General features: G+C 40.6%; 1 protein-coding gene across 8 annotated transcripts in view; it reads left to right on the top strand.

The window, feature by feature from the left end:
* atp2b2 (ATPase plasma membrane Ca2+ transporting 2) overlaps positions 1–19,133 on the top strand; it is a 58,482-nt gene extending 39,349 nt beyond the window's left edge. For 6 of the 8 annotated variants that reach the window (XM_061069803.1, XM_061069805.1, XM_061069802.1 and 3 more), the window contains 11 exons: positions 6,166–6,407; positions 7,025–7,259; positions 11,788–11,967; positions 12,086–12,173; positions 12,417–12,523; positions 13,282–13,473; positions 13,740–13,953; positions 14,042–14,253; positions 14,354–14,461; positions 14,600–14,782; positions 18,822–19,133. In XM_061069803.1, coding sequence (XP_060925786.1) covers positions 6,166–6,407; positions 7,025–7,259; positions 11,788–11,967; positions 12,086–12,173; positions 12,417–12,523; positions 13,282–13,473; positions 13,740–13,953; positions 14,042–14,253; positions 14,354–14,461; positions 14,600–14,782; positions 18,822–19,133 — 2,073 coding nt within the window. Of the gene's footprint in view, positions 1–6,165; positions 6,408–7,024; positions 7,260–11,787; positions 11,968–12,085; positions 12,174–12,416; positions 12,524–13,281; positions 13,474–13,739; positions 13,954–14,041; positions 14,254–14,353; positions 14,462–14,599; positions 14,783–16,023; positions 16,117–18,821 lie in introns of all 8 variants that reach the window. The other 2 variants (XM_061069798.1, XM_061069804.1) reach the window with 2 other exon arrangements.
* The last annotated feature ends 8,661 nt before the right edge of the window (positions 19,134–27,794 follow it).

Raw genomic sequence — 27,794 nt, 5'->3', positions numbered from 1 at the left:
TCGCTGTGCACTCGTATTCATATATATTATACAAATTATACTGGCATAAACGAAGTGCACAAGCAGACCCTTGGGGCATCAGCTTTCCTCAAATGTCTTTTGAAGCCAAATGATGCACGTTACATAGCAACATATGGACCTCGCTCAGTGACGTCAATTCAAAGGAACAAGCATCATCCCAAGTGGCAAGAGCCCCATAGCCAACACTCGCCCCATAGAAACAGCTGTGCTTTCATTCTTTTATTTTTCTTTCACTTCACATCCTTACTTTTTGTCATGTTGACGTTGTCCATTAGAACTGTGCGTGTGTGTGTGTGCTGTGTAAAGTGCAGATGCCAACAAACACAAATGTCAGCCGCACACACACATCTGTCATATCTGGCATACTGACACTGTAGGAAGTTCTCAGATCACAGGTGCATGTTCTCACAGCACCGTGGTGTGTGTTTAGCATGGCTGTGTGAATGTCCTGGGAGCTCAATCTCATGTTGCTTCAACCACCTGCCCAGGTCATTATTCCGGTTTGTGAGGCACAAACACACACACACACACACACACACACACGAACACACACACACACATCGATGGTGTCAATTGTGTAGTGTACATGCCTTTGGGAAATGAGCAAACCGTTTCAATAAAAAAGAAAAAGAAAGATTCAACAGGGTGTTTCAGATTTTGAAATAAAGACGTAATGCTGCTAAATCCGAAAAATCCCATGTGTTGATCTACAATGAGCAATTTGTAGTTTTTAATTAAAATAAACGGCTTCATTTGTTTTCCGTAGTGAGTGTGCAGTGAGCTTGTGGTGAAATTTGACTTTGGCTCAGTGTTTTTTTGTCATCTGGACATAGTGTACTTGTTTGCACATGGAGAAGAGATGAGCGTCTTGGATGACTTTAGCTCAAGGCTCCCATGTGTCCCCATGTTTGGAACATTTTTGGCCACTGACGTCCACAACAAACCTATGTCCAAATGTCTCTTCTCCTCTCCTCTCCTCTCTTCTTTTCCTTTCTCTTCTCCTCTCCTCATCACATCAGAATGACAATGCTTTGATGTTTAAACGGCACAAATCCTAATGGGCTCTTTTGCATTTCCCTCACACATGACATGGCAGATTTCATGCTTTCATTGTTGTGTTATGTTGCACATCAAAGATTAGTTTGTAGCGTGAGGTCAATGATAAGGCCGCTGATCAGATTTAAGATTACTTCATATAAAAATACAGGGAACAAAATGAGCCAGGGACTCATGTGCGACTGACATTTTATAGTTATTTTTTGTAGTGTTTTGCAATTCACCGTGGTTGTTTTTGCAGCCCTGATAGAAACAACCTTGAAAGTAAATCGGGAGCTTTACCTATTTGTGACCAAATTATACCAAATGCTAGAAATAAACATAATAAAATTGAACTAAGCACTAATACAGAAGCAGTAAATGTTAACAAAACTTTTGATTTGAATCAATTATCGTAGCTTTTTTTCATTGTACTTTCACACACACACACACACACACACACAGATTTGATGCGACACATTACTTTGTGTGATGTCCTGTTCTTTTGGAAATCAAATATCTGTAGCAGTCGGGCAAATAAAGGACTTAATGAGTCTAAAGGAAATAAACGGTCAGAGATCAAAGCTGAAAGCAAATGGAAGCGGGAGAGTGGAGCAAAGAGAGGATTAATGCAAAAAAGGATGAAAGAAGATGGGAAAATTATACAAGAAGAGGAGCTAGGAACCACACTCGTGTGACAAGTGTCCTCATCATGGGCTGTACGACTGTATTACTGCCCTCCAGCACGCCTCCAGTTCTTAGCCCAGTTGGCTGGTACAGTCATGTGGAGAGCTAGAATACCATCCACTCCTACATGCAAAGAGGGAACAGGAGGGAAGGCGAAGGCAGCGGGGGTGAAGTGGCTTGTTAGAGACTGGGGAACCTGATAGTGAGGAAGAGGAAGAGAGACATCTGGAGTGACGAAGGAGCAAAGCAAGCAAAGGTAGGAAAGGAGGAGAGTGGGAGAGTTTCAGATGGAGAGAAGTGTGGTAAAAAGATGGTGATGGAGTGTCAATAGAACCGGGAAGAAAATGGAAAGATGGAGAAGAGAACGGGAAGGAACAGGAGGGTTGGATTAAGGAGAGCCCTGGGCAGAATAGGAAGTAAAGTTGCCAGCTCTCCCTCTGGCATATGTCCTTGCCTGCGGGAGAACCAAAGTACCAGTGAGAGGGCATCTGGTCGTTCGCCACGTCCAGGCAAGGACACGCCGACAGTGGGGAGTCATGCCAACGCTGCACATCTTATGCCAGCAACTGTCCTTGTAAGGAGAAACCCACGTCAAGCACAACCTCTGCGGAATATCCAACACTGAAAGGCAGTGATGCCGACGTCAGAAGGGTCATCTCTTAAGTAATCATGGGTGTGTTTCGGACACAACATTCAATAAACATGCTGCTCAGATCGGAAACTTTGTTGTCCTGAAACTGTGTATTAAAAGACTCTTATATGTAAAATTAAAAACGGAACAAGTACGCTTCAGCACTCTACTAGTGCAGTGTCCATTCTAAAGCTGCCTGTTTGGAATCGGCTGTTTGTTTGGCCTGTGGTAATCCTGCTTCCAGTTTTTTTTCAAAACTTTCAAAGTGACCTGCAGCGATTGAGCCACTGCAAGTAAAGACCGGCGGCAGGGCTCAGTCCACAGAACCCTAAAGCCACGTCACCGCTGTTGCACAAAGAGCTGTTCACCTGTTTATTCAAAGTTTAGTGAAGCTTGACTTTCTGCAGAATCAGTTACCCTTGCCGTTGTCGTGACCACTCTGTTGACGTGATTGACAACGTCTCTTATTTTGATGAGTCTCAGTCTAAACAATCTTCAAATGTTGAACGTTATTGCACCAAATTCGAGATAGACAGACAGACAGACGGATATATCTGGAATTAGTTAATAGATGAACTGGATCAAGCAATATAAACCAAGGGTATAAATGTTTGTGAATAACTTGAATAATTGATACCAACTGACAGAATAATGCACTTATTTTAGTGAAAATAAGTCTCAAAAGCAAAATATGTTGACTTGTTAAGATACAGTAGATAGTTAGTAGGAAGACAAATCATGGGGAGAATGAAGAGTGCCTAATGACAACAAATGTATAAAGTAATGCAAAGCAAACATAACTTTCACATAGGTTCTTATATACATGAGTATTTTGGTGCTTTTATGATGTTATTACATTTAGTGGTTTAGCTTGTTGTTCTGTTGCTGGGAGCTTATTCTCTCAAATACTTAGCAGACAATACAGATGAGGTCATTTGTTCCATCCCCTCATTAGCCAATGATGGGCAGTGTCTTCCTGATGCAATCACTGGTCATTAGGAAAACGCATTAATTCTGTTATTTACCACAAACTCTCCATAAAGTATTTATACTTCTCTCTGTGTCTGGAAGACACAGCTGAACATTAACCAGATATGTCCAATTACTAGGTGAACATGGCCAAGCGCTCTGATTGGGTTTTAATGATTAATGAGATTTTAGATGACTTTCTCTCTAAACCTTGACTGGAACTCCTGGATCGCAGCAGCTGCAAATACATATACATGCAAGATACGTCTGAGCCTGAAGGAATCAATATTCATTGTTTTTTTTACAAAATGTCAATTCAAGATATTGAACTGCGCAAACCAGACATGGGGCAGATGTATCGCACACTAGACAATTTCACAAATTACTCAGAATCCTTCTGATTATGTGCTTCACTTGATGTTGTATTGAAACCAAACTACCAAACTGAAAAGTGAAGCTTTGACACTGTTGATCGAACAATTTAATTCAAGTCAATTTTAAGTTATGTGCCATGAGATTCCCTCAAAAGGCCTCAGACTCAATATACAGTGTAACACCCTCTGTCCTTTGATCATTGGCTCATAGACGGTATTCATCTTTACTGACAGTTTATGGTTTTGATACATTCCTTTAAAAACTTTAATAGATTGGACCAGAGGAGGATCTCTCTTTCAGGACAGACGGAAAACTTTAATGTCACATGCACAGAAAAGAATAGAAAAGAAAACTAGTAAAAATTAAACTACGTTGACTGCATTGAAACATATCTTAGCCATTGCCAGTATCTTTAAAAAAACACATTAACACAGTTCATTAGCACCCACTATCAAAACCTTGTTAGCCTTTGGAGGAGAACAGTCATTTGGTGGAAAATCTGAGCACGACAATGCCCGTAAGCCATTAATGTGATTAACTATTGTCGATAGAGTCGTTCTCAACACACTGTGGCAAGTGCAGAGTAAGGAAAGCAACGACAAAAAGTAAAAATTCAAACGTCAAAATGTCAAGCTGTCCTTTTAAATCTAATCTTGGTTGGAGGCTTGTTTAGAAGAAGAACAACAAGCCATCTATTTTGGGGGCAAATAGCACAGACTGAAGGTGTCTGTTTAGTAGCAAGTCAGATGTTCAGTGTGTGTGTGTGTGTGTGTGTGTGTGTGTGTGTGTGTGTGTGTGTGTGTGTATACGCTAGAGAAAGAGAGTGTACCTGACAAGCTGGGAGTGGAGGTGTCACATGTACTGACTTGCTGAAAACTTGCTGTCACCTCACTACCAACTAATAGGGATCCGACAGAACCAATGATGATTAGATTAATATCATCTCACTGTTTTAAATAGAAAACAGTGTGCTTCAAAGAAGAAAAAGCTGTATTGCTTGTATTTCTGTGTGATATAAGGGGAAGAAATAGTGAGTAAATGGAGAGCAGCTTGGGGAGAATATTAATAAATATGGACTGGACAAGATGAAATGAGAAAAATAATTCAAGGACTTGTGTGGAGTGAGATGAGTGAGAATCCTATGAGAGAATCAGAGCCAGAGAGTCAGAATCCCCGAGAGAGAGAGAGAGAGATAGAGAGAGAGAGAGAGCGCACCCTCTCCTTTCCCAAGTCTCTCCTTCCAAGTGTGCTTCACCCAGTGTTACGATGGCAACACTGAATCTTCCACACGCTGACCACATACAAACACTAGCACTTACTGTAAGTGTGCACCTGAACACACCGCACAGATTTCATACACACATACACACAACTGACCATAAAAGGCTGTGCTGTTGGCTGATAATAAAAACATTCCAGCTCTGAGAGGCAGAGAAAATGCTCCTCTGACAATAGACACTGTAAAATACTTCATTGCTACTCTGAGGTCAACACATTAATCACTCATGAGCAGAATTTAATAAAGAACTTATAATTGTATTAAGAAAAAAAATGACAAATATTCTGTGGGTTCTGCTTTTAAAAGCGAATACTTCCTGCCTGTCTTTTTAAGGACTGTTGTTTGCACAAACTAATAATAAATATATACTCAATGTAGATAATGGTCTGCTGATTAACTGACAGCATTAGTTTCTGCTCTACAACTAAAAATCTAAACCATTAATGATCATTTTAGCACAACATAACCTGAACAGGTGAGCTAGCGGGCACCCACATATGGTCCACTTGAGTTTTGGTCCAACCCGTCCTTTTGCTGTGTGTCTTCCCCCACTCTCTGTTCCCATTTAATGCACTGTCCTCTCCATAAGGGCAAAAAGCCCCTTTAAATATCTTTTTTAAAAGTATGGTGGATAAAATCACACATCACATATCTTGTTTGACTCTCACAATTCATGTCGCCATGTAGACATGTTGATTGTGAGGTGTGGAGGAACACATAGTTCCAAATGTACAATTACACATTGCAAAGGGGGTTGAGCTGCAAGCCTGAAATAAGAACATCCTAATGTGATTCCATCCATCTCATCTCCAAACACTCCCACACACAGCAACCCCTTCACCTGCTAGCTGCTTAATTATTACCAGCAGCTATTACACTGCTCGCATGGCACTGAAGAAAAGAAGAACATAATCTGTCATTGAACAGAGTCGATCACAGAACAAACAGGGATGTTTGGTCCTAGGTTTTACTAAACCACAGAGAAATGAAACACAGCTGTGGATGAAATAAAGAATTTAATATTTAGATGAAAGGGGTGGCATAGGTTAAAATATTGTAAAAGGTGAAAATGATTTTAAACACAGACCAATTAGAAGCGGAAATTATTCTGTATTGCAAAAATATTTGTCTGAAAATAGAAGTGAAAACCTCCTCCGCCTCCCTCCAGCCCCCAGATAAGGAAGGAGGTCTGCCGAAGCAGGTGGGCAACAAGACAGAGTGCAGCCTGCTGGGATTGGTTCTGAGCCTGAAGCGGGATTACCAGACACCAAGAAACCAGATGCCAGAGGAGAAGCTTTACAAAGTCTACACCTTCAACTCTGTCAGGAAGTCCATGAGCACCGTCATCAAACTGCCTGATGGGAGCTTCCGTATGTACAGCAAAGGAGCCTCTGAGATTGTCCTCAAAAAGTGAGTATGCCTCATGATTTATGACGAGATGATTCTCAGAATAATAGCAGCAAACGTGTTATTGTCGAGTAATATCAAGTTTTGTGGGTTTTTTTGATGACACATATAGAAAATCCATTTTTTTAAGAGCTCAATGTATTGGATATCACTTTCTCCAGGCAGAGAGAGTTTCCACTAGAAGGTCACATAGTTGTGACATTTTAAAGTGTATTACATCAACACTGCAGTGACAAATGAGTAACTCAGAGAAACATGTGAGAGGCAAATAGGAAGCTTCACTCACTAAAGGAGGAAGCAGCATCGTAATCAACATTTTACTTTATGATTACAGGTAGGTGTCTTAGTTGTAACACTGTGGAAAAGGTGACATTTGTCTTAAATTTGCAGGGAATCAGTTCATTTATTTCCAATCATATTTGCTGAAATTGCAGTCCAATTGTCAGTATGCTGTTTGTGTCAGTGTATCAGATGGAAATCTGTCACAAATACCTGACATTTTCCCCAAAAGTCGATTTTGCCAGTGTTCTCACATTCTAATAGCTTAGAAACCAATAGTACCTATGCACAATTTCAAATACCTCCTTTCCCACCAACCTTCAACCCATCCTGAACTCTAGATGCAGCCATATTCTGAACGAGGTGGGGGAGTCGAGGGTTTTCCGTCCTCGGGACAAGGATGAGATGGTGAAGAAAGTGATTGAGCCCATGGCGTGTGACGGCCTGAGGACCATCTGTGTGGGGTACCGCGACTTCTCCGGCAATCCTGAGCCAAACTGGGAGGATGAGAACAACATTCTAACTGACCTCACAGCCATCTGTGTCGTGGGGATAGAGGATCCCGTCAGGCCAGAGGTAGGAGAATATCTACTATCTGCAGCTTGTGTTTTTTCCCCTCACTTGTGAATTTGTGTCACTTTACATAAAATGTAAGGTATTTATGAGCTTGTCCGTCCATACAGTTCTTATAACATTTACCGAGAGATAAACTAGAAGTGATAGACAGTAAGGTGAATTCAATCCTGCATGTCAACACTGTGCTGGAATGGTTCAAAGACAATGAGGTTGTACCATGTGCAAATATTCTCTACACTATGTGTATACCTTATCAATGTGACAGGGATGTTATTAAATGAGGGTGGAAGCCATTGCAGTATGTGAGACAGCGTATGTGCACAGTCTGTAAAGTGCTTTTTTTTTTAAATAAGAAAATTATGATTATATAAAAGATGATCATGGAATTATATGAAAGGTTTATGCAGGTAAGTACAGTACATATCCATTAATATGAATAAAGCAACATAGATCCCTAATCATGTCAGCTGCATAAAAGATGCAAATTAAATATACATTTGACGAGTTACTTCTCGGACTAATATATTTCCGGCTAAGTCACAATATGAAGAGAATATTTTTTATTTTCTGTGATTATGTCACTCAACTGTTGGAGGAACGTTTAAACATGTAAACCTGGACCAACCACCAATTACCAATCTGCTGTAGTTTTGATGGAATGTGGTCAATATGCTTCTATTCAGTTAATTAAATCAATTTCTTCGGACAGAAATCAGATTCAGACACATCAATATTTCCACGGATGTAAGTAACAGCAGACCAGCTCCTTACCACTAATTACACTCTTTAATTACCCCCCACCATTATTGACATCAGACTGTTGTTTCAGTAGAGGGAGCTCATGTATTTACAGATGGAAATTACTAATCCTTATGCTTTTAAAATAAGTTTCTCTTTTGTTGACTCGAAGAAAAACAATATCTGTGTTTCGACGATGGTATCAGATCAAAATGTGTCGGTGTGAGGCTGAGAGTGAACGAGGCAGCTGGTGACAGCAGCAGCCTGTAGAACAATGAGCGGACAGAAAGGGATCGGGTGACATTCGCATGATCAATGGCTTCACTCATGAGTGCCCCACTAAATGATTATTGATCCATCAAACACATTCTTCAGACTGGGCCAATCAACTTTAACGGAGCCTGAGCTGCTCAGTTTTCACACATTGTTGATATTTTAACAATTAGTTTACACTTTTATGAAGCAGTTACACCCTTATGCATTATATATATATTTAATGTTGGTTTATTTATTAATTATACTCGTTCCTCAAATGTATTTTTCCTGGGTAAAACAATTTTTGGTCATTAAACCAGAATAGCACTGTGCAGAACGCATTCCCCCTCCAAGGCCCAACAGTCCCCTTAATTTCAATTTAACTGCTCAAAATGTCACACACTCAATCAAAAATACTCTACTTCCCAACGGGGGAAAAAAATCCTGGCTCTGCCCTCCAGATTTAGGTCCATGCCAGAGTTTAATGGGTTTTTCCCTGAACCATACTGCATCTTTCTACTAAGATTTGTGGAAATCTGTGACTTCACTCCTTCACTACAGTGACTTTTTACTTTACTGTTTCATTTCCATTTTACATAGTTATTCTTCATATATAACCACTTACATTTATTTCTGCTGGGGTAGAGATTAACTTTGAATCATGAAATCAGACTGTCCATTGCGGTGGAAAACAAAATTTGTATGAAATAAATAAAGTTTGATTTAATCTAAATTAGCTGCAAATTAGCATTTTCTTCCTTTCATTTACTGCTTATTTTTAACTTAAGTAATTAATTAACACAGTTGAAGGTGAAAACAATCAAATGAATAAGTTACCTTCAACAATTTGTTCTCAGAGATGCAAATTTTTTTTTTAGGATCAATTTCACTTCAGAGAAGAGAGGACTATAATTGACAGAAAACACTGGTTTGAAAGAGGAGTCTACGTACAGTAGGGAAACGGACCTCACTTGACAGCCCTGGTGCTGCTACAGGGAAACTGAGTCCTGCATTATTCAACTTCCTCCTTTCATCTTTATTTTTTTTCCATCCCCCCATTCTCTAACAAGACCCCTCATTCAACCTCTCCCCATCATCTTCCCCCTGTTCCAGGTCTCCCCCATAGTGTAGGGTTTGCCTTTCACCTTTCTCTGGTTGCTCTTTTTCATGTGACTTGTCTCTGCACCCTCTCACTGCGCATTGCTGGTTTTTTTTTTTGCATTTGAAGCATAGTTATGTAAGCATCTGAACAGAGGTATAAAAAAACAAATGAATACAGAGAGAAGAGGCAAAACACAGAAACCATTGTTCTTAAAATGAGTAAGCAAACAATCTTATAAACAACCGGAGTGAAACACAGTATCACTGTGTTAATCAAGGCCAACTCCGCAGTAACCATGAAAATCAAACTTCCAAAATGGCAAGAAATATGCATGAAAAAAGCAAACTACTGCTTATTCCCCATTGCTGGAATTTCTTGCACCAAATGAGTCATTTAACATCTGACATTTTCAGTCAGCGATGTAGAAAAGCAGAGCACCAAACACCACTGCACTCCAGTGGTATCTTTCCAGGCCTCTTTGCAACACTATACTGGAAATGCGATGAGTTTTCCCTCTGCTAAAAAGGTCACGCACAGTGGTAAACGTGTTTTTGGTTTGTTTATTAGTCTCTAATTTCTTCCTCCAGAATGCGATGTTCTTTTAATAACTGGCTGCTGTGTACGTCTGCCTCCAGAGAGACACGGGAGATGAGAGGAGGGAAAGAGGAAAAGAGGGAGAGCTACACAGAGAAGATAAACAGATTTAAAATCAGGTTCATGTCAGAGGGACGATGAGACCGCAGACAGACGGGTAAGGAGAGAATCGGAGGGAAAATGAGAGTGTAACCGGATCGTGGTTAGAGAGGCTTGTTTTCCAGTCTCACCCACTAGCCTCTTAACCTCTTCCTCTGTCCGACCACATTGTATTTTTAATGAGCTTCCACTCTTCTCCTCTCCTCCTCTTCTCTCATCCTCTTCTTCCTTTGGATAACCAGTCAACTGGAGCACTGGTCATCCAAAAAGAAAAGGGCAGTAAAACAGACAGAAGGGAGATGTCGGATACCAGACAGGAAGCTGGTATCTTGGTAGAAAGACAATAGAGTCTGTGAAAGCAGAAAGTAATAACATGCGCTTTTCTTTTTATAAAGATTTACTGAAAGAACTTATTTACCTTGTCAGATCATGATATTTAAAAACGACAACTAATTAATATATGTAGTTTGTGCTTTTGGTCACATCGGTAAGTTGCTGTAGCACATTGCTCAGCACATGTAACACTGGTGCTCAAAGACTTCCTTCACTTCTATCACTACTGAGTCACTCGTCCTCCTTTCAGGGCTCCAAGTATTCTGCATTATATTATAATTATTTATTATTTTTTCTGCAGTTTAAAAAGTTAATTATCGTGATGATTAATCATACAAAAGAATAATATAATATAAAATATCAAGTCGAATGAAATCACGTTTTTGTAACATCTCGCTCATTAGAAAACCACACTCACTTGGTAATCCACTCCCTTTAAATGAGTCCGATCCCTCATGTTTAAATGCATCAGCAGCTTAATTTGGCAGTTTAATGTACAGTTGTGTATGTGTGCACATTGTGTCGGTGGATTCATCAAGCCTTCCACTCTCCTGTATGTAAACTGCGTGTTTGTTTGTGTTTATGGGTACACGCATTCTCCCACGTGTAAATGCAATGTGCCCCAGTGTCGGTGAAGTAAAGTGGAACATTTGCATATTTCTGCCTCCGAATGTGTGTCTGTGTGTGTGTGTGCGTGTGTGTGTCAGAGCGAGTGCGGACCTGTAAGTATGTGCAAATGGATTTGAGTTGCTGTTACTGTACGTGCACACATTTGTTTATGTGTGGGTTTGAAGAGCAGCGCTCGCCCACATTGACCTGTGTCAGGAAGAAAACATGTTTCTGAATCCATACTCTTTTCTCACTTGTTCTACCTCAGATAAATCTCCATACTGTTCATTTACTAGATGAATGTTAGGTGGCCAAAGAACCACTATACCATTATATATTCTGTTAATGAAAAAGGGGATAAAGACAGGAGGATATGGAAGGAGAAAGTATAAGGGGTTAGTTTTCTTCATGTAAACCAGAGGGTTTAGAAGTATTAATACTATTGTTATGAACTTAAGGTGTACCTTCATTTTAACAATGAATTTTGGTCACTGTTGGGTGTGTTTGGGGTTTAGTCTCAATTCCATCATCGTGTGATTTTCAGTAAGAAAGTTCTAAAAACGTCCTGTACACTACCTGTGTGGCACAGCACGGCAAACAGAAACCCTTTGCAGCTCATCTAGTTAACAAAGTGGATATTAACCTCGAGAGATACCGAATTTGTGACTGAACTGAACCACATCTCTAAATCCACACTCCTCTGTATCTGCTTTGTGTGTAAATATGTGACTGTTTGGTTTGTCACATCAACGTAAAACATGATAGTCTGCTGACCCGTGTTCATGTATCACACTTCAGGTGCCTGATGCCATCCAGAAGTGCCAGCGTGCAGGCATCACCGTGCGCATGGTGACGGGAGACAACATTAACACAGCCAGGGCCATAGCCATCAAGTGCGGCATCATTCACCCGGGAGAAGACTTCCTGTGTATTGATGGCAAAGAGTTTAATAGGAGGATCCGCAACGAGAAAGGAGAGGTACTGTATCTGTTGTCAGTGTGAGCCAGGGAAGAAAGACTTGATAAGAGAAAGAAAAAACTGAAATTGCAATCACTTGTTGTCCTTTTTCCATTTGTGTGTGTGTGTGTGTGTCCAGGTGGAGCAGGAACGTATGGACAAGCTTTGGCCTAAACTCCGAGTTCTGGCCAGATCCTCCCCAACCGACAAACACACACTTGTCAAAGGTAAACTGGTTACACTCTTTCATATCCTGATTAACTTATTTTGACATTGCTCTTCATCACACCAACACATGGCTTTTACCAGGTATGAGTTTGATCCGAGTTTTTGGAATGCAGCAAATATGTGATATTAATATGATCAGGGCTGTCGTACAAACAAACAAAGTTCACGTTGAACTGTGTTGCCTTTCCTCATTTCCAATGCTGCATTCAATTCACATGCACCACTGTATGTGTGTTTGACAGGAATCATTGACAGCACTATGACAGCGCAGAGGCAGGTGGTGGCTGTGACAGGAGACGGGACCAATGACGGACCTGCTCTGAAGAAAGCTGACGTCGGCTTCGCCATGGTAAGCAGCCCCTCTTTTCTGTTTTATCCTCTGTGTGTGTGTGTGTGTGTGTTTCAGTGTGCGCGTGTGTGCCTGTGTCTTTCTCCTTCTTGTTTGCCTTGTTTTGAAACTGATCTCAGTCAACATCCGCAGACGTCTTCCTCACTTCTGCAGCATTTTGGGGTTCCTTCTCAGGAACTCTTGCCCCAGGCTGTGTGGATTAACAGCTCCCCCTAGTGGATTTTCTGGGCTCTGATTCTCCCTGCAGCAGTTCACAGACTGCTAGAAAATATAGAATAAACCAAATACAGCTTCTGTTCTCTCTGCAAATCCCAACTTTATATGTATTTGTTCATTGCCTGTATATTTATTCCCTCAGCAATGAATTACTCTAGCTAATGCACTACACCATTTCCTCCTCACTGCCAATTGGATAATGCTGTGGTTCCCAAATTCTTTTAAGCTCAAGTAACCCTCATCAACACCACTTATCAATTTCTATTACCACTCAGGAAATGTGTCCTGCTCCTCCCATGAATAATGAGAGTCCTGTCATCAAACCACCAACACACACTGACGCCCTAATTATTCAGCATCATCATTATCCATCCTCAGAGCCGACTCCAGTGTTTGTCCAGTGGCTGCAGTTTATTTCTAAAGATTTCTTGCAATTTTTTCTCTGGTATACTGAGGAATTATTTGGGGGATTTTAGAACCACCGTAAAGTGTACTAGAAGCCTGTTTTTGCTTCTGACTGCACTGTGTCTGCACTCTTCCAGGGTCTTGCTGGTACAGATGTGGCCAAGGAAGCATCAGATATCATCCTGACCGACGACAACTTCAGCAGCATCGTCAAGGCGGTGATGTGGGGCCGAAACGTCTACGACAGTATCTCCAAGTTTCTTCAGTTCCAGCTCACTGTCAACGTTGTGGCCGTCATAGTCGCTTTCACCGGCGCCTGCATCACACAGGTCAGATTACGTGTGTGTGTGTGTGGTCACATGACTATATCTACTGTACATAAGTAGATAAAAAGTTATATGCAACATCCTATGAAAGCACATATCACAAGAAATGAAATACTGCATTTGATATAGGTAAATACTCTACGTCGTTGACACCACGGAGGGCGTCGAAATGGAATATCTTGATTGGATCTGTATTTTTGCAACCTAGTCTGTGATTCAAAATTCAGAATTATTGAGACTTTTTGCAATTTTTCACCACATATCTGCAGGACTCTCCTCTGAAGGCAGTGCAGATGTTGTGGGTGAACCTTATCATGGACACTTTTGCATCCCTGGCTCTGGCAACTGAGCCTCCCACAGAGTCTCTACTAAAGAGGAAGCCATACGGTCGCAACAAGCCCCTCATCTCCAGCACCATGACGAAGAACATCCTGGGACACGCGATCTACCAGCTCATCATCATCTTCACTCTTCTCTTTGTTGGTACGCGCTGTAATTTTGCTCGGCAGTTCTGCACAGTGTCTTTGTAAAGGACAACCAACTATTTGTCTTCTTTTTATTGTCCCTTTAGGCGAGAAAATCTTTGATATCGACAGCGGCCGTAACGCACCTCTCCACTCTCCTCCATCCGAGCACTACACCATCATTTTCAACACCTTTGTGATGATGCAACTGTTTAATGAGATAAACGCTCGAAAAATCCACGGAGAGAGGAACGTGTTTGACGGTATCTTCAGGAACCCCATCTTCTGCACGATTGTTTTTGGCACCTTTGTTATGCAGGTAAGCTGACGGAAATATTTAGATTTTAAAAGGAAACTAATGAGAGTCTAATTTGTATTGTCGTGTTTTTGGAGTCTGACATGTGCTTTGCATTGTGCAGATTATAATTGTGCAGTTAGGGGCGAAGCCATTCAGTTGTAAACCTCTGGACATGGAAAAGTGGATGTGGTGTGTTTTCCTCGGACTGGGAGAGCTAATCTGGGGCCAGGTAACATGAAAATACATCTGATCCTCCGTCTTTATATGATCCTGCTGTTGGCATATTGTATTCTCCGTCTGTGCATCTCTACGGTGAGCATGTTGCCCTTCCCTCTTCACCCAATGTCTTGTCTTCTCTATGGGATAGGTCATATCCACCATACCCAACAGCAGGTTGCGTTTCCTGCGGAGGGCCGGCCAGTTGAGCAAGAAAGATAATTTACCAGAAGAGGATGCAAATGAGGATAATGAGGAGATTGACCATGCAGAGAGGGAGCTGAGGAGAGGACAGATCCTCTGGTTCAGAGGACTCAATCGTATTCAGACTCAGGTGAGAACACTATTCACCTCCGATGTTACAATTCGCTTGTTTTACTTCCATGAACGTTTTGGCTGGTTCGATTCTTTCTGAAAATAGACGCGAAAAAAAAATAAAAGTACGATTTGGTTTTCCAGTAAAGGTACAATATACACCTAGTTTGATTGGCATGCCTATTATATGTTTTACTGTCTTATAATCAGTTTCCATCATCCAATACCTTGCTACCTTACCCCAAATAAGAAGTCCTATGTAATGTTACGTTACTTTTGAGTATCTGTAAGTATGTAACAGCCATTAAGTCATTTTATTTCAAGGTGACTTATTTAGGTTCATGAAGATGCAGCGTCCTCTCGTTTGGCTTCGATGTGACAGTCAGCGCTGATCTGTGGGAGATCGATGGTGAAAAGCAACTGGAAATATGAATATACATATATATTTGTCAACTCTGCAGACCTATCACTGTGATATTCAGGAGAGTTTTAATCTGTTTTGGATTTGGTGTTGAGTTACTTCATCTCAGTGACGGTCCAGGATGAAGCCAACAGTCATACTGAAAGTAGCTTGTCTTTGAAACAGTCAAATCACCCAGTGGACCCCCCCAAGAAACAATATCGTACCCACCTAAAGTGGTTTCTGGTGCTGGTTTTATCTGTTTCAGGTTTGAGGTATTTGTGTCTGGGATTTCCAAAATCTAGGTCACCTATTAAACTGAGGCGAATGGAATTTAGTTTTTTCCTTCAGCAGAGAAAGTTAACACCTCTTCAGTGTCACTGTTACTCTTTAGAACTCTCTGTTTTCTTGGGGACTATTTCTTTGGTAGAAAGAAGCTCCCTTGAAAGTTACTCATAGTTACATCATTTGATGGTGCAGAATAAGCTGGACATTTTTTCAAGAGACAAATGCTGCTGATTTAATACTTTGAACTTCCATGCATTATATTCAAATCAGGGTTGAGGCAGAAACCTGAAAAACCAAACAACTAAATCAAAAAACTTGACCCCACCTATGATAGAGAACGTGTTGTTTGTTTTTTGTCGTTGTATGTAAAGTGAGTGAATTGACCATTTAAGTTGAACCATTTCTCGAAGGGGATACTACACTCTGACACCCCCCCCCCTTCCCATGATGTCATGATTGAGACAATCCCTTTAACCACCTGAATCACCCAGCATGTCGACCTGTGTTGCCATTTGGTCTTTGTCACTCTGAGCAGCCATTTGTCCTCTCCTGTCCCTGGTCTTCTCCCACAGATTGATGTAGTCAACACCTTCAAGAGTGGCACCTCCTTTCAGGGGCAAGGGGCTCTGAGACGCCAATCATCCACCACCAGCCAGACCCAGGATGTAACCAATGTTTCTAGTCCTAGTCACGTGTCCTTGTCCAATGCCCTTTCCTCTCCTACAAGCACTACTGCTGCTACTGCTCCTCCCACTACTGGTCGTGAGTCCGATCTCTGTCAGTCAGCTTCTCTGCTCTCTCTGCTTCAGAGGTGTCATCCTGCTCTCAACCCAAAGTTACTAAAGTAAAAAAAATTAATTCTGCAAACAAATTAGTGTGATGGTCTCTGTTTGAGGTTGGCACTTCTGAAGATTTGTCTTTCTGTCTTTTTTGTTTCTTGCTATCTGCTTTTTTCATTTCCTCTCTTCTGTCTTTTTGCTGTTCATACTGGATTTCAAATTCATCTTGATATCTCCTGCCATGCTTGGGTGTACTGTCCTCTCATTGGTGGATGTGTGTTTGTTTCCCCAGAGTGCTAGGAGCGCAGGACTAAGGGTGATACCCACGGCGTGACATTTCAGGTTGTGAGTTTGTCTCCCTCTGCTCATCCCTCCATCCATCATCCCATCCATCAACCATTCCATTTTATATGTCTTGAAAGACCTTAATGTGAACTAATGACAATCAACTCACCAAGGGAGTGGGTAAACATTCAAGTATAGTGTTGCATTGTTGTCTAACTCCATGTGTGAGTTCACTACTGATGAGGCAAATCACTCTGGATTGACTTCAAGCTAAATTTGCAGGTTATTTAATGTATCCCGCAGCCTAAACATGATCTGCAGTGACTAGAAAACACGAAGAAGCTGCAGTATTCGATGAGGAAGTGTCTGTTTTAATAGAAATATAGGTTCAAGCTGCTCAGGGTGTGTTGAAAAGGAATGGAGGGGAAATGCTGTAAAGCAGTATTGTACTCTACAATAATTTAACCTGTCTCTTCGCTTCATACTGTCAGTGTAGCTTACTGTCATGTTGCCATAGTTACGGCCATAGATCCTGAACAGCAGCAGCAGTGTAGTTCCGACCCCTCCCACCCCTTTCTGACACCCCATCAGTGTTACTTGTCAGACATCTTGTCACATGAACTCATCCAGACAGGCTCCTCTTATTATTTTCTTCTGTTTTGTCTCCATATAACCTGCTGCGCTGCAGTTAAAAGAGAATATACAGCATTCCCATACATTGTAAAATTCTATATCATTTCTGTACTGTTAACGTATTTTATCGTAACAGTACACTGGGGTGCTTCGTATATTATTATTAACTGACTATATAAAAATGAGCATTTCTATCCACACAACCGCCCTTGAAAAAACCTTGTAGGTTGGGATTTAGAATTTGTTTGGCAAAATAATGTTATCTTCAGAATTTTGAAATTCCAGCGTGCATTTCATAAATTTTTTTTTAAAATAATAATAATCATAAGATTTTAAAATTTTGATCTTTGCTGGTATGTAATAACTAAATGTTTGCTTCATCAACTTATTTTAAAAAAAATGTACCAACATGTCAGTATTTGTTAGGGCAAGTATTTCAGTTGTGGATTAAACTTTAATAGATTCCATCATATTTTGTATGGATTTTAATTTATCCAGCTCACAAAATCTTAAAAAATGTGTTCGACACAGAATAAACCTCCAGAAATAATACTATTTCAACCTATCTGTATAACCCAGAGTGCTGTTGATTCAAATCAATGTTACAACATCAAACAACCCTAACCCATAACCACCTACCTGAAGTAACCGACAGATACATGGTGATAGATAATTACTTTATTAATTATTCTAGTTGTTTGGGGCCTATACTTGATTGTTTACTTGTGCATGGAGTTGAGAACGTGCTTTTGACCACTGTTACTAAATCTATTATTTTCATAGATTTCACTGTCGTGTTTTGTGTCAGCAGTCTGTGTGCTGGTGTCCACTTCCTCACCATCCTGTTGTCTTGTTGCATGTCATTTGTGTTTCGTGTTTACTTCCTGTGTTCATGAAATATGAACCGCTACATTCGCTCGTCGTCTCAACGTCACTGTTTTTATTTGGATGTGTTGTTTTGTTGAGAGTGTCACACTGCGATGCTTGTGTTGAACCAACCTCCTTGTGCAGACTCTCTCCATCGCCCTGTGTTGCGACCATGCTTCTGCCACCCTGTGCTATGTGTGTGTTTGTGTGTCTAATCCAGAGTCTGTGTGGATATTGTCCCAGACAGTGCTCTGGTGCCTCCAGAAGTTTTTAAACCACCCGATTGGATCTCTCAGATCTAACCTCCTTCCTTCTGACTTACCTCGTCCACCAGATTTCTTCAAACTTGCATGTGATATTCTCCTTTAAGTTTTTTCTGTGAGCATTCCATTTATTAACGTGGCTTGTTTCTAGGTATACAGCACATTGGACTAAAGCGTATACTTACAACGAGCGTTTGTGTTGCTTCGTAATTTGTTTTTTACCTTGAAATGTATGATTTTGTTGTGTTTTTTCTGATTGTTTTCCCTGCAGTAAACCTTAGTGCACGCTACAGTTGAGTGACTTGTGAACTGTAGTAATCATGTGAAAGCTGAACACAGACTGCAGTTGCCTTCTCTCTTCCTGTTCCTTCTCCTCCCTCCCCACCTATTTGACCTCAAATGAGAGCCCCTCCTCCCTTCCCCCCTTTCTCTTCCATCCCCCCTCTACTCTTTCATCCCGAGGGTCCCTCCAACCCTTCCATTTAATCCCTGTCCACATCTCTCATCGTTTTTTCCTTCTCTCTCTTCCCTTTGTTACGACAGATCCGCGTTGTGAATGCATTCCGCAGCTCCCTCTATGAAGGCCTGGAAAAACCCGATTCCAGAACATCCATCCACAACTTCATGACACACCCAGAATTTACGATAGAAGACTCCACGCCCAGTATCCCCCTCATCGACGACACGGACGAAGACTCGGCTCGGAGGAAGAAGATCTACTCCAGCCAGCCCTCGTCCCCCAACAAGAACAACAATGCCATCGACAGTGGCATCAACCTCACCATCGACACCAGTAAATCGGCGGCTTCCTCCGGCCCCGCCAGCCCTCTGCACAGCCTGGAGACCAGCCTCTAACCCTGATCCAAACCCTCAGCTCTAACCTCTCGACCACCTCTCCTTGAAGTCTGGGTGTGCCTCTTCCTGTTTCCCTCCAGACCTTAAACCCAACCTCACACCTTGTCAACCCCCAAATTCCCCCAGTTCCAGCTGAATTTTTCTCCTCCATTCCCCTCAGACCCCAATTTACCCCCCATCCTTAAGCTTGAGCTCTTAAAGCTCTCCGTTGCTCTCGAAAGGGAGAAAATCTAAAGTAATACAGCAAGGTGAAAAGAAAACTAACTAGCATACGATCAAAAAAGCGCAGCAAAGCCACAAAACCTACACAGCCATCCTGCTTTAATGGTTGTATGTGACAGTGGCGGCAGTGGGGGTTTGTATGACTATATGCGTGTTAGCATGTCCTGTATAAGCGTGCCGCTGACTGCACACATGTATGAACTGTGCCCCTCGTGGCACCGGGAGGAGACGAGAAGGAGGGAGACACTGCTGAGGAGTGAAAACCACAAAACAGGACAGACTTTCAAACTCCGCTCACACTCCCTCTCCTCAACAATAACATTGTCAATACTGATTATAGTTTAAATTAAATTGAAGAGCATTGTTATTATTCTGATTATTATTGTTATTATTATTGTTGCTCCTGCATGAATGTACATTACCCAAGTTTTATTTAAAAGGGGTTTTAATTTTATTGGGGTTCTTTGGTTCTGATGGGCTTCGGGCCTCGCGGCGAACTACTACTTTAAAGACGGCTTCTCTGAGCTCCCGCCCTGGGAAGTCCTCTCGTCTGTGTGGCATGAACATGTACCCGCCTGTACAAATTTCTTTCATACATAGACACAGATATGTGTAAGGAGGTGGTAGGGCTCAACTTGCACAGTTTAGTTTTGCACCTGTCGGAAAGAGAGGAACACAAAATAATGATGACGATAGCATTTATGGGATTTATTCTATCAATATAAATACATATAAATATATTTAGAGAGAGTTTTATCTTTGTTTGTCGGCATGTTGCCTTGTTCCTGCTTCAATGGCTCGAAATACTTTGACTTATTTATGTCTTAAAGAGAATGTAATTTGTTTACAACCTCGTAGAGATAAACTTCCTGGTTTCTAGACGGAGGGAGGGCGAAGCTGACGCTCAGAAGGACCAGAGCTGTGTTGGTGTGTTATTACTGAAAAACCATGTGCTGGAATTTGCCTGCTATCTTGTCAAATAATGTAGATATTTTTAGAGGATTAACAAACGAAAAAGAAACCAAAATATAATGGGATACGTAGTAAATGTGGAATCTTAGTATAACTCTATATGATTGTTGAGATCAAGTTGGAGTGGCTTGCCTTTGGTTTTTCTAAACGGAGGCCTCCTATTTTGTGACAGAGGGGGAAATATTTAGCTCTTTTTTTCACTACTACTTCTTTTTTTTGCGTGTGTGTTTTTTTTCTGTGCTTCAGCGCTGGCCTGGCTCAAGGCTCGAGTCACAAGCTGATATCAGGACCCTTAGAGTGAACTGTCTCTGTTTGTTTTAAGGACTTGATGTTTTACAAATTCTGTGTGATCATCACAAGGCTGCAATCGAGTCATATTAGAAATTTACATTTGGGTTCTCTGCATCGCACGTTAATTGGATATTTTTTGTTTGGTTTAAATTTGAAAATATTGTGCTGTTTATATTTTCATTTAATTTAGATTTATTTCGTAAATTGTTTTTCCTCTAGCAGACGGACATGTGCAACCTCACAAAGCTCTTGGCATTTTTAACATCTCAAAAGGAAAAAGGAAAAACGGACCAAAAAAAAAATAACAACAAAAATGGAATGTTGCTTTGACTATTTTTTTCTATATATATATAAATATATATATATAAAAAAGACGTTCCTTTTCTGCACTATCTGTTTATGAATGAAAACTTCTGTGGTGTAATTCTAGATGTGCTTTTATGTGTTTTAACCGAGCTTGTCTTCCTGCCGTCACAGAATATTCCAGTACTCTAGCATCTCAACTGTACTCACTAGTTGTGAACTATTTATCGTGCTTTGACCAATCAGACATTACCAGAGAGAGGTTCCATGCAGAGGGCACATTTACCCAGTCTTATTGCACTCAGAAGGACAAGGCCACTTAACTACTCTGTACTATTGTTATTTCTAATACTAACCCAAGTCATTGGCAAGCATGACGTAATAGGCTCATTATGCAACTTGAAAAAAAACGTACAATTTTTCTACTTAAAAATCCTATATACTACAACAGTATGTACAATCATTTATCTGAGCAATTCTATATTTTCTTTCTATTTCTTTTTATATCCTCCTCCTCTGTCATTTCCCGTCGGATCAGTTCATCTGGAGAGGGTGCACAAGCTTTACCCGTCAGCTCAGGCGTGTTGAAAACGTTGACATGGACCATTGAAATAAAAATCTGTCTTATTTAAGTTGGAAAAACACCAGTCTGGATTCTGATATTCTGCTTAGAAGCTGATTTTAGTTTTTTTTTTCCTTTTACCAATGTTTTAACTTGACAATTTATTTGTTTATTTGTCTGTACAAAAACAAGAAAAACAATAAACAAAAAAACCGAAAACACATTACAACCACGGTTGCAGCAGCATTTTCAATTTAAAAAGAAAAGAACGACCTAAGCCAACATTCTCTAAACCACTTTTACATCCAAGAGGACGTTCAGCTTTAAGAGGATGCAAAGACGCAGAGTTTGAAAATAATCTTTGTAAATATACAGCAATGACGAACTCTATGCGGACTGGTGTGAAAACAGGAAACTCTTCCTGACTCCGTCTCCCATCATGCACCATCATGAGTCTTACTGCCGAAGCAGCTGATGGCTGTGTGTGATCGATCACTGCTCCTGTCAGAACCACTTCAAAAAGCTCGTGATTACGTTCGAATGAAAACACACGTTCTGTAACAACCAGTGATTATGTTGACGATGACGTCGCTGATGATGATGATGATGATGATGATGACCATGATGATGCTGATGATGATAATGATGATATCAATGATACTTTTTGCAATATACTCTCACCTGCCTCGATGTACTGTATTTAGCAGCATGCAGTTTGTGGAACAAAGAAAAAGAGAAATGCCAACAGATAACACTTTGGCATACCATTTATGGGTAAGTGATTTAAGTGTTCATCTTGTTTTTATGATATTTTTTTTATCTATACAATAATTGTAAATAAAGAACTCAATGTCTTTGTTCATTTAATACTATGCAAAAAGTCATGCTTTTCTGATTGTTACCCACCCTTAACCCTGAGCGTGTTGCTGGAATGTTTATGGTCTCAAAAGTCAGTAAAAACAATGTGATGTAAATTATTTTCTAGCTCGAGGAAAAACGTTCAATGATTATTATAATGGTATCATGAGGGTGATGATGATGATGATATTTAATGGTGGTGAAGATGATGATGATGCTGATGATCATGATGAACTGTGACTCTTGCTGCTTGACTGTCCCATTTACTCCACTCCTGACAGGAGCGCAAGTGAAAAACATAATAAAAACCAAAAAAAATGAAAAATTCACTTAATAAATCTCCCAGAGCAGCATGACCCAGAATGATGTGTCCCTGCGCCGTGTCACATGTCCTGTTCTCATTCATTGTTCTTCATCAGACGCTTTGACTCGGGTTGTTCCTCCACTTTCACTCAGTTGTTTTGAAGGGTTCTGATTGAGGCTAATGAATTCAGGTTTCACTCAACTAGGCAAAGAAGCAAAGCGTTAATACAACGTAAACTGAAGAGTCAGTGACATGTACACTGATGTAGTTGAACCTGCGACAGGACAAACATACACAATAACCAAAGACGCATCTGTGGCAATTTGAAATTAATAATCTGCTTCTTAGAGCTTCACTTCCACCTTAGCAACCAAACAGATCTGCAATAAATAAATCAACATTTAGCTTAAAATTACAATTCTACAAATGTTGTGTTTTGTTGAGCATAGTGACCTGGGAGCAAATCGACAGATTAGTGTGTTAGTATTTTGCAAGTTAACGATTATACACTGATCACCAACTGCTGTTCCCCTTTGCAGTTTATGTGTTAGCCTAACAACTGGCATATTCCATGTTATATAAAGTACAGCAATCGGCTGAGTTGCCGATAATGGCACATAAGAAAAAAGTTAAGGGATCAATAATTCATCCAGGGGGCGACGTGCAAACATTTTCTTTTAGTTCTATTCCCCAAACGTCAACCTCGAATTGGTGCTCATCAAAATCATTATAAAAAGTTTTAAGATTCACCTTCTAGGGACAAATTAACTCTGATTAATCCACTCAGTAGCTAATGAGAAACATCAGCAGAATCACACAGCTTAAAAAAGCAGATTTGAAGAAATAATGATGCTTTATCTTTAAAGTTTTTGGTGGCAGCGCTTCCTTTTTAGGAACCTCCTTTATCACGTTTGCTCACACTCAAACCGAGAAGCTGTCGGGCACAACGCTAGCGTGACCTGTGTTTGCAGGGCTTCTGCAAGTGCTTTGCTCAAGGGCATCTCAGCAGTGGTGCTGAGAGATAGATCTCAATACCCAGTTTGACCAGTTTTTCTCATGTTGCCATCATCATGCTCTCATATACTGTATATTACACTGAAGGTGACAGACCATCACCTGCTGCGACACCTGCTGGTACCACACTATTTATCATACACTGTGTGCAAGCTGCTTTAAGATTTTTTCGAGCTGTAGTTTGGTTAAAAACACATCAACGTGCTAAATATATTTCCCTGACTTGATGCCTGCAGCACTAAAGTAGCTTTGTACAGAAGTGATCTCACCCAGTTAAGAGGGGGAAAGGGGGTGGATGGCGTGTTAAGAACATCACAGAGTAGCTGCGGCTTAATCTTTCCATTAAATTTAAAATGGGAGCCTGCGTGTCAGGATAAGTGTGACACTGGTAAGATTTAACAGGAGAAGCGCAAATCTGCAGAGCACGATGCCGGGAGTGTATGTTCCTCAAATGATGTCAGACACACGGTGGGTGGATGAAAAGTTGTGCATGTTATTAATGCATGTTTAATTGTTGGAGTTAACAATTCGATCTCTCCTCCTGCGGCAGTGAGTAGTTTAATCAGTCAGACATAATTACTGCATGTTGTCGGCGATGACTGAGCTGGTTATATAACAAAGGTCACAGAAGAGGTTGTTCTCAGCGTGTGAGTCCACTGGAGGGCAGTATTTCACCAGACAAAGCTAAGACCACTGTGCCCGAGTTCAGATCCCTGGAAAGTACCTCCTCATCATCACTGGTCTTTTTCTTTATTAGGGTTTTATTGTCTCAGAGTCCTGAGCTTGATTAGTGGTGGTCTGGACAAGAGGTTCCCACATGAGTCCATGAATATAATATAATTAAAACAAATATTTAACCAAATATCTGGTAAAACTTTCTTAAATTAACTCTTAATTCTTATCTGAGACCTAATGCACAATCCATCCAGCAAACATTTCCTTATTCAAAAAGAGTAACACCTGCAGTAATCTGGAGTCTGTTTGTGCACCTGATTAATGAAGCTCCTGAGGGATACATCTGGATCTTCAGCTGCTTGAAGCTCCACATGTTCACCAGCCATTCTCTAACTTCGTCTGTCAGCTCTTAATATACTGGGAGTTTTTGAACAGTGGAGGATTAGAGTCTATTCAGATAAATAACAAAACAGAAAGTAAAGATGAGCCGAAAATCATAACAAGGAGCTGAAAGGTACTAAAATGCAGCCAAGGGGAGCTGAAGATTGAAGGGATGTGAAATTCAGATTCAGTTCCAGCATTGAAGAAAAGCCTCTAATTGTGGACATGGATCTTCATTACAGACGTTGGGTAACAGTTGAATCATGATCACAGCATAAATATGAATTTAGTGTGTGTTAGTTTTAACTTGTGCATTCAAAAGCTTAAATTAATTGAAGACATTCTATTAATGAAAAGATGAAAAGAAAAATCCCACTTACATAGTTTTCTTATAAAAGGTGCTTTAAGCGTGATGGATTGTGATCAAGGTAACCACAGGAATATCTGCAGTGTCATCAGTTTGAAGTGCTGTCAAACACACACTGAGCAGAAACAGACTCTGGCTCAGAACAACGTTAATGAGGCAAGAACAACAGGGTGTAATGATAATCGATTGTCTTTGTGTGCAGGTTGACTAATGACCATGACTCTCACATAACAGAGGTGGGGACCATCCATAGGTCTTAAATTGGCCTGTGTATACTGTGTGTGTGTGTGTGTGTGTGTATATATATATATATATATATATATATAGAGGGCAACATTGTGATTAGCACAGTCTCCTCACAGCATGACGTTTCTTTCTTTGAATCCTGGTTGGGACTTTCTGTGAGGTGAGTGTTCCTTGTGTCTGAGGGGGGTTGTGGGTGATTGGACCCTTCAAACTGACTCTAGGTGTGATTGTGAGAGTGGATTGTTTGTCTCTGTGTGTTTGCTTTGTGAAGGACTGACGACCTGTCCAGGAACCTGCTCTCACCAGGTGTCAGCAGGGATTCACTCCAACTTCCCCGCCACCCTTAAAGGAGAGGCAGGATAGAAGATGGATGGATCGATAAATTATAAAAAACAAACAATCGCCATCACCATCACATCTTCACCATCTTCCTCATAATACAGACAAAAAACGTTGGTGCATTTGAATTGGGATTTGATCACTGGTCATCAATGGCAACAGTTGAGATAAAACATGTTTTACTGTACAATAAACTTTAACAAACCTTTTAGGGAATTGCAGACCAATAATATAAAGCATGTTTTTAAATATTTTATCTGTTATTTAAAAGAACCTGACCCTTTGATGTCGACACATTTACTTTTAGTGTAAATCATTATTCACACAGTAACACGAACCCTGTCACAATCATCCAGTGTGATTAAAAGAACAGAGGAAACCCAACAATCACAGGTCTCACTCCTCCAGCGTTAACCCTGTGTTGCCTCAGCGGTAAGTGTGGTAGCATCAGCATGCGGGGCTGTGCCTGCTGGGCCGACACAGCCTGTGAATATAGAGTGGGCTCCCACAGCTCGGAAGATTAGCACCCGAGTGCATTCAAGTCCATGTGCGAGGGCCGATTTCCAGGAAGAATGGCCCTTTATTGGGCCCCAAGTTGAATCCTGCTGCTTCCCTTTGGCCCAATAGAAGCCTGCAGTAACTGACAGTCCTTTACAATCAGCCAACACTGGTGGAGGTTTCAGGGGTCTCTTCTTTTTTCCCCTCTTTTCTCAAAAAGGATTGATTTTGAAATTACTCTTTCTCTGCCCAGTGTGTAGATGGTTCGGTATATTTGTGTGCATTTGTCTGAAAAGGGGGATGTATGTGTGGGTTTGTGCACGCACATACACACACATCCAAAGACACACACACACGTGCACATGAACGTTTGAATGCCAGTTTCTGCAATTGTCTTAATGGGATAAGGGGAGACTATGGTTCCTGTTGGGGGGAGGGGACTGTGGGAATGACATGGGAAAACACACACACTTCGTTTTCATGGCACTAACCGCTACATGTCAGTTGATTCAAAGCAAACGTGATGTGTGGTTTACTTGTTATATGCCAGATAAAAATAAAATACTAATAATAATGACATGTATTTGTATAGAACCTTTCATACAAGAAAAGCATCTCAAAGTGCTTTGAATGCAATCAAGATAAAAAATAAAAACATGATCAAAATAAAAACATGTTAAAGACGTTTACTGAACTAGCTTCTATCTAGCAGTAGTCTGTTCCGTAGTTTACAAAAACTGCATTTCAAGGTTATAAATACTCACTGGCCTTAAAAAATATATGATGTACCTTTTAGCTGCAGTGATTCCTTTTTTTTCTCTTTTTAAGAAACAAAATACAGCAATTAAAAAAGCACTTGTGACTCATTTAGTCAGTGTTGAAGACCATTTGTGGGCATTCAGATCTTTTGATTTATTGTGGTTGTTTCCCACAGTGTAAAAGTCAGGGTCATTTGAGGAGAATGAAATTAGTGACATTATAAATCACTGAAGGAGGGGATGGTGGTGGTGGTGGTGGTGGTGTTGCAATGAAGAATTCACACCACTAGGGGTCATCTGTGGCCTTCATGCTAAGAAACCTTATATTTTAAGTGTTCCAAACCTTTTTAGCTTGTGACCCTCAAAACTAGTAAATATCTACTTGCAACACATTGAGTTGGTGAGTTACAACAAGTTCTGCCATTGAAGGAGCATCCTTAGGCAAATAATTTGTCAGATCTTTGTGTCGTTAAGATTCTCCTTTTTCCTCTTGTTTTTGAACAATGTTGAGCTTTAATTTGTGAAAACATATCATTGAGCCAGTGACAGCACCGACACAGAAGAGGTCAGAGGTGACTGGCCTGAAAGAGATAAGATGTCAGTTACAACCGAGGTCAGAGACCATTCTGACATTTTTTCTTTATATATATCCAAATTTTCCAAATCCCGCTGTGGTGACAAATGCAAGTGATGACTGGATTATGTTCTGAGACCTTTTTAAATGTGTCACTAAATCTATACACTGGTGTCATCAGGAAGATGTTGACATGAAATAATCTCTGAAATAAACAGATCTGGTCTATAAGTGGTTTACGGTTAGGGTTAGGGTTATTGCTAGTGTTATGGTTATGGCTATGGTTATGTTTAGGGT

The sequence above is a fragment of the Limanda limanda genome, chromosome 4, assembly GCF_963576545.1.
Source record: "Limanda limanda chromosome 4, fLimLim1.1, whole genome shotgun sequence".
Taxonomy (NCBI): Eukaryota; Metazoa; Chordata; class Actinopteri; order Pleuronectiformes; family Pleuronectidae; genus Limanda; species Limanda limanda.
Note: the sequence above shows the minus strand (reverse complement) of the source record. Positions and strands in the feature narration are given on the sequence as shown.